Source organism: Nematostella vectensis, chromosome 9 (assembly GCF_932526225.1).
Source record: "Nematostella vectensis chromosome 9, jaNemVect1.1, whole genome shotgun sequence".
NCBI lineage: Eukaryota > Metazoa > Cnidaria > Anthozoa > Actiniaria > Edwardsiidae > Nematostella > Nematostella vectensis.
The window spans coordinates 7,868,810-7,874,827 of record NC_064042.1 but is presented as its reverse complement, the minus strand read 5'-3'; the positions used below and the strand labels follow the sequence as shown (position 1 = coordinate 7,874,827).

Genomic DNA, 6,018 nt, shown 5'->3' with positions numbered 1-6,018 from the left:
AGTCAACACTCCTCTCCCCAAAGTCAGATGGTTTTTTATAAGTCTTTTCACCCCGAAGCCAAACAAATCAATTCCAGCTCATACAGACCCAGAATAGCAGTGTAAACAATTTTGGAATCAATTTGGTTTCAGAAAAGACAGCATTTAGGAGAGCTGTGGTGATTCATTAGAAAATTATTTTCTCATCCGGGCAAAGCCAAACAAGAGAAAATCATCATGAATCCACCTTTGCTTGCAAATATCCATAAGCAAAGCACTCAATTATGCCCCAAAAGATTTCATGATGTCCTGAGACACTCTCCTAATATGCTCATAGCTGTATTTTTGATGAAAAATACAAGCAACCATCAACTTGTGCTGGCTTCAGCACAATGACGAGGGATTAAAAGTGGGGACCGCAAAGCACTGTTGGAAAGCTTGGATACCGCTGACTAGGTGCAGCTGTGTTTGACTTTGACGGGCTGTATAAAACTCAGAATAGGGGGGGAGGTATCTGTTTTCAGTCTGTTTTTTGTAAATTCAGCTCAAAAAAAAGCTAGGAGTCAATGGGTTAATATAAATGAGAATACGATTTTCTGCTTAAGGTGTTGGCTTGGATGCTGTCTTATCCCGTTCTGTATGGACTCGTGCAAAGATGTCATTCACAGATGCCCCAGCTGCCATGCTCCCATTGGCAAATACAACAGGCTATGCTGACGAGAGATTGATATAGAAATACATAGACAGAGGGGGGGCACATTCTGATGCAAATATAGACAGGGGGAGGGGGAGGCAAGTTGATATACAAATACAGACAGGGGGAGGGCTATGCTGATATACAAATACAGACAGGGGACATAAGAAAAAGTCAACTATAAAAATAAATATAAAAATTAAATCTGTAAAGACTTAAAAATTGTCAAAAATTACACACAATCTATTATTTCCTATGCAAAGAAAGTCTATGAGGCAAATGCTTGGGCATTTTCACTCACAACAAAACCCACTAGAATTGGATGCTATAATAGTTGATCATAGGATTGATTACACAAACCAAGTGCTCAGGACCATTCTGATAACAATGGCTCTCCGGTACAAACATTTACACAAATGTTAAACATGCATGTTGGAAAACAGCATCAGAACACTGCATATTGGATAACAAATGTAAAGTCAATAAATAACACTCCAAAACTTTAATTGTTATTTGTATTCAAGTAATAGATAACTGTACATTTAAATTGTAAGCATTTTAAAACACAAATTCTACACCATAAATACAACGCAACACAATAAGCAGTAACAGTAGTAAGACTTTTACAGAATTCCACTTACATCAAATGTGTAACATAGATTACTTGAAATCTAGAGGAATTTATCATCATGTGTGAGATAAGTTTCTGCTGTTGCTAGAGGCATGCCTTGTTGTAAGCGTGCTTTCACTTTGGCCTTTTCTTCTTCTTCCTTGGCTATCTGTTCCGCTCTTTGGGCCTCTAGGATCTCGTCTACTGAGACCTCTTGTAGCTTAGATTGGACTTCTTTGTCTTGGTCCTGAAAAACATGGCACACAGATTAAAAATATCTATTTTAGTACTTTAAAAGGAATACTCACCAAGTTAAATATAGCAGACATTTGAGAACATTTGAAGGAAGATGCATAAATGTTGCAATTGAGGTTTCTGCTTTCAGAACTTTTGATGTAACATTTCTCCATCACAGTAACAATGCTTAACATGGGAAATATGTGTGGTCCTCATGGTTTCCAAAGTTGTTTTGCACAGTGTGAAATCACAGGGTTTGTCCATCATGCCTGGAGTGGCAATGAAAAGTCTAGAAGTATATTTAAACGTGACCAGTGTTGAAATAAACATTAAAACATTTCTGGTCCTCATGGTTTTAATGGTCATGAAGTAAAAAAAAAAAAACGACCAAAAGCAGTTGAAACAAAATCTTCAAATAGGGGACTTGCACGAAGAGATCACGTGACTTTTTTGGGTGGCAAACTAGCGTGCGCTCAGGCTTTAGCTTTTTTCGTCTTACTCTAGTGTGATGTGCGCAGTCATTTTTGGTTTTTTTTCTATTTTGTTTTGAATTTGCCACCCAGAAAGGTCATGTGATCTCTTAGCGCAAGCCCCCTTTTGCTTTTGAAAATCACTTTATTATCATTTGAAATAAACATGTGAGGTATTTATCATTCATTATAAGCAGTATCAGTTATTGCCCCCCTAAAAGCATCAGGTGTTGTTCACCATTATATAAGATCACTTACTATTTCCCCTAAAAGCACCAGGTTTTCACCCCGTACAAGAAAGATTCCTCTAGGTATATCCCCATATCTGTCTCCTACATAGATCCTCTCGATTGTCTCCTGAAGAACTAAGTTTGCTGCAACATAGAAAGCACTTATTAATCCTTTATTTACAACAGGTAATATACAACATCTAAGAATACTGAGTTATTTCTCTCTTTTACCACAAAAAAAATATTGTACCTCAAAAATACAAAGCCTTCACTTTGAAAGGTACATTTGTTTAATCCTCACAAGATTTTGACTTTGAGATGTAAACTTTCCTCAAGTGCTTTTTATTTTTTATGAAACACATTTTGTATGTCAAATCACTCGCAAATTGCAATGATTACTCAACAGGAAACAAACTTTGCATGTCAAATCACTTGATCGGGTACAGTGATTGACCTTTCAACACCTTAACAAAGTTTTATTCTCTCTACTACATAGTTTGCATCTAAATGGGATGCCAAACTGGTCAAAATAAACAGTGTATAAATCATATCCCCATACAATCATTCACCCAACTGGTCAACATAAACAGTGCACAAATCATATGCCCCGTACAAGAACTCACCTAAATGGTCAATATAAACAGTGTATGAATCATATCCCCATACAATTATTTACCCAACTGGTCAATATAAACAGTGAACAAATCATATCGCCCGTACAAGAAGTTACCAAACTGGTCAATTAAACAGTGTATAAATCATATCCCCGTACAGAAACTCACCAAACTGGTCAATACTTCTGAGGTAGCCTATGAGTGTCCTGCCATCCCTCAAGAGCACAAGAAGTTTTTCTGAAAAACACAATGAATCAAACGTGAAACCATTTATGACCGAAGTACTTTCAACGGGGATAAGTAAGTAAAAAATTTGAAGTTGTCAAGAAACAAAACATAATTAACTCACTGTCTATTTCTTTGATAAGACTCGCTGTTCCAGGAAGAAAACTCATGTTTTCTTCAAGTAAGCCATAAGCGTCGCGAAAACACTACAAAAATCTACCACTTCTTCGAAATTTAACCTTCGAATCGAAATGTTACCGGAAGAATTAGTAGCCGCGTCTGTATTGTGTATAGCGAGGGACTGAGGTCTACCGGAACCGGAAACCATATAGTTTTAATTATAAAAGACCTATAATTAGCGATAATGCGATTGTTGACATAATTCCATTATTTCCGGCTAAACAAAACCTGATCACATTTTTACGTGCGTATATCAAGTTGCGACTAAAGGTCAAATTAATTCAAAGTCCAAACTACAAAGGAAACCTCGATTCAAAGTACGGATTTATGGAAAAGAAGAAGAATTCGAAAGCGTTTGATCAAAGCTTCGAAATGAAGATGTCAATTACCGCACCGGATATCACCGAGCCAATTCAAATGGGAGTCGTTCTGATTATGTGCACAATATTCTTTTTAGGGCACACTCTCGGCACAATTCTCGCAATCTATCTCGTTCTCTCTCCTTGTGCAGTTATCGCTATTATCTACTTGACTTGGTTTTATGCATTCGATTTGGACATCTCACGACAAGGCGGAAGACGATTCGAGTTTTTTCGTTACCTGAAAACTTGGCATTTCTTCAGAGACTATTTCCCAATCAAGTTAATACGGACCAAGCGCCTGGATCCTAAGAGGAACTACGTATTCGGCTACCATCCCCACGGGATAATGTGCATCGGTGCTTGGCTGAACTTTGCCACCGAGGCCACTGGATTCAGCCAGCTTTTCCCGGGAATCAAGCCATATTTGCTGACACTTACGCGTGAGTTCAGGGGTCTATTTCTTGGTTATGAATTATTGGGAAGTAAAGGGAAGGAGAAATGCAGTTTGGAGAGAAAGTAACATTGCCAGAGTGATTGTTTTGTTTTGTAATTTGATATATAAAAAAAAAACAGTAGAGCGGGAGTATGACAAAACCTGGAAATGAAATTTAAGCGAAGTAAAAAGGCATGATCTATATCATTGAACATATTCTTGGCCGCATATATCCATCTTTTAATAATGATGTTGTTGTTTTTTTTTTTACTTTTTTATGGAGGTTTCGTGTTTTTCCCATTCCATGCCCTATAGCGTTTGTTTACTGTTACGGGACTGGTACCCCATCCTGACCCAAGATGGAGAGTAAAGGTGGTTAACCTTTTGTTTGTGATAAGAACAACGTACGACAATTCTAAAAGATGTTATTGAATTGTAAGAAATTGGTTAAACTGCTACCATTTTTTGCTTATTTGACATATTTTGAAAATATTTCCGTGTGATTGCAGTGATGTTCAAGTTCCCATTCTTCAGAGATTTTGTTATGGCTGGTGGAGTCTGCGAAGTGTCGAAAGAATCAGTTGAACATGTCTTGTCTAGAGAGGGGACCGGAAATGCTGCTGTTATTGTCATTGGAGGGGCTGCAGAGTCACTTGATGCTCGACCTGGCTCACACAAGCTAACCCTTAAAAATAGAAAGGGTTTTGTGAAATATGCTTTAAAACATGGGTAAGAAAGCATAAGATATTTGATTTTCTTTGTCTACAGATAAATCCTGAGATCTCCAACCCACAATTGCTTTAAAGTGGTTTCTTCGCCCTTTAATTACTTTTTTATAATACTATCATCCTAAATATCATCCTAAATAACTCGAATTCATGATAATTCGAACAATTAGGACTTGTTGGACTGAATCTGAGGTGGATAAGCTACTAATAGTGCTAGGCCTCATCGGGTAACCGCATTGCAGCTTACTATTGCTGGCTCATAGAAATGACCTGGTGCACTAACCAGTGCTATATTTCATTCCTTATTATAATAATTAGTACTAGTATTTTTTAATATCCTAATTGTCAAACCCACTAATGTTTATTCTATATAATTTCAGCGCATCTCTGGTCCCAGTCTACTCGTTTGGGGAGAATGAGCTCTACTGCCAGATGGACAACCCTGAGGGGTCATGGCTGAGGTCACTGCAGAAGAAATTGCAGAGGATGCTTTCATTTGCTCCACCCGTATTCTTCGGCAGGGGCTTACTTCCTGGCTCTCTGGGGTTCCTTCCACACAAGAGATCTGTCTGTACTGTTGGTAAGCTTCAGGGTATTCAGGATTTCTCAAAGCGGTTCAATAAAATGTTTAATTTTGTAGTTTAGCTAACCTTAGTTTGCGTTGACAGCTGAACGTTACCCTGGACTTTTCGACGCTTATCAATTTTTTACATAGGTAGACTCTTCGCTTGGTCAAACTTTCCATTGAAATTCAATAAATACACTTTATTTCACAAGGGATTTTCTGACTTATGGCCCTCAACTACTCTACTATTACAAAATAATAATAAAAGGTTTAAAATACTCAAATTGTAGGATAATCTGTATTACAAGTAAGCTGATATAAGCTCACATACATCATTTAATTTTTTTGCATGTTTGGTTTCAGTTGGTGCCCCAGTTATTGTGAAGAGGGTGGTGCCAAACCCCAGTCAAAAGGAGATTGACAGACTGCATAAAAAGTACATTACTGGCTTAATCAACCTGTTCCAACAGCACAAGCATCGATATGGAATACCTAAAGAAACAAGGCTTATCATACAATGATTCATACAGTCACCGTTATAAAGAAACAATTTGATTTGGAGATGCCACAACCAGTCATAAAAATGGTGGAAATATAGAGGCACCAAAATTGTAAATATTTGGAACTATTTCCTGACAATTTGTTGGATATACAAAAATTCTTTGTTAGCAATAAAATTGCCAAAGCATTA

At 37.4% G+C, this 6,018-nt stretch overlaps 2 protein-coding genes across 3 annotated transcripts; one reads left to right on the top strand and one right to left on the bottom strand.

The window, feature by feature from the left end:
* Nucleotides 1-1,174: 1,174 nt before the first annotated feature.
* On the bottom strand, nucleotides 1,175-3,345 carry LOC5515431 (U6 snRNA-associated Sm-like protein LSm1). Of its 2 annotated transcripts, XM_032385071.2 has the most exons (5): nucleotides 3,184-3,345; nucleotides 3,003-3,071; nucleotides 2,249-2,364; nucleotides 1,303-1,530; nucleotides 1,175-1,272 (listed from the first exon to the last, which is right to left on the bottom strand). In XM_032385071.2, the coding sequence occupies exons 1-4, from the start codon at nucleotides 3,227-3,229 to the stop codon at nucleotides 1,345-1,347; spliced, it is 417 nt and encodes a 138-aa protein (XP_032240962.1). In that variant the 5' UTR covers nucleotides 3,230-3,345; the 3' UTR covers nucleotides 1,175-1,272; nucleotides 1,303-1,344. The 2 variants fall into 2 exon arrangements, with proteins under 2 accessions (XP_032240962.1, XP_001635608.1); XM_001635558.3 differs by having other exon boundaries at nucleotides 1,175-1,530.
* An 87-nt stretch (nucleotides 3,346-3,432) lies between these two features.
* Nucleotides 3,433-6,018, top strand: LOC5515481 (2-acylglycerol O-acyltransferase 2). The gene is made up of 4 exons (XM_001635498.3): nucleotides 3,433-4,041; nucleotides 4,544-4,763; nucleotides 5,143-5,342; nucleotides 5,691-6,018. Exons 1-4 carry the CDS (start codon nucleotides 3,567-3,569, stop codon nucleotides 5,846-5,848), a joined length of 1,053 nt encoding a protein of 350 aa, XP_001635548.2. The 5' UTR covers nucleotides 3,433-3,566; the 3' UTR covers nucleotides 5,849-6,018.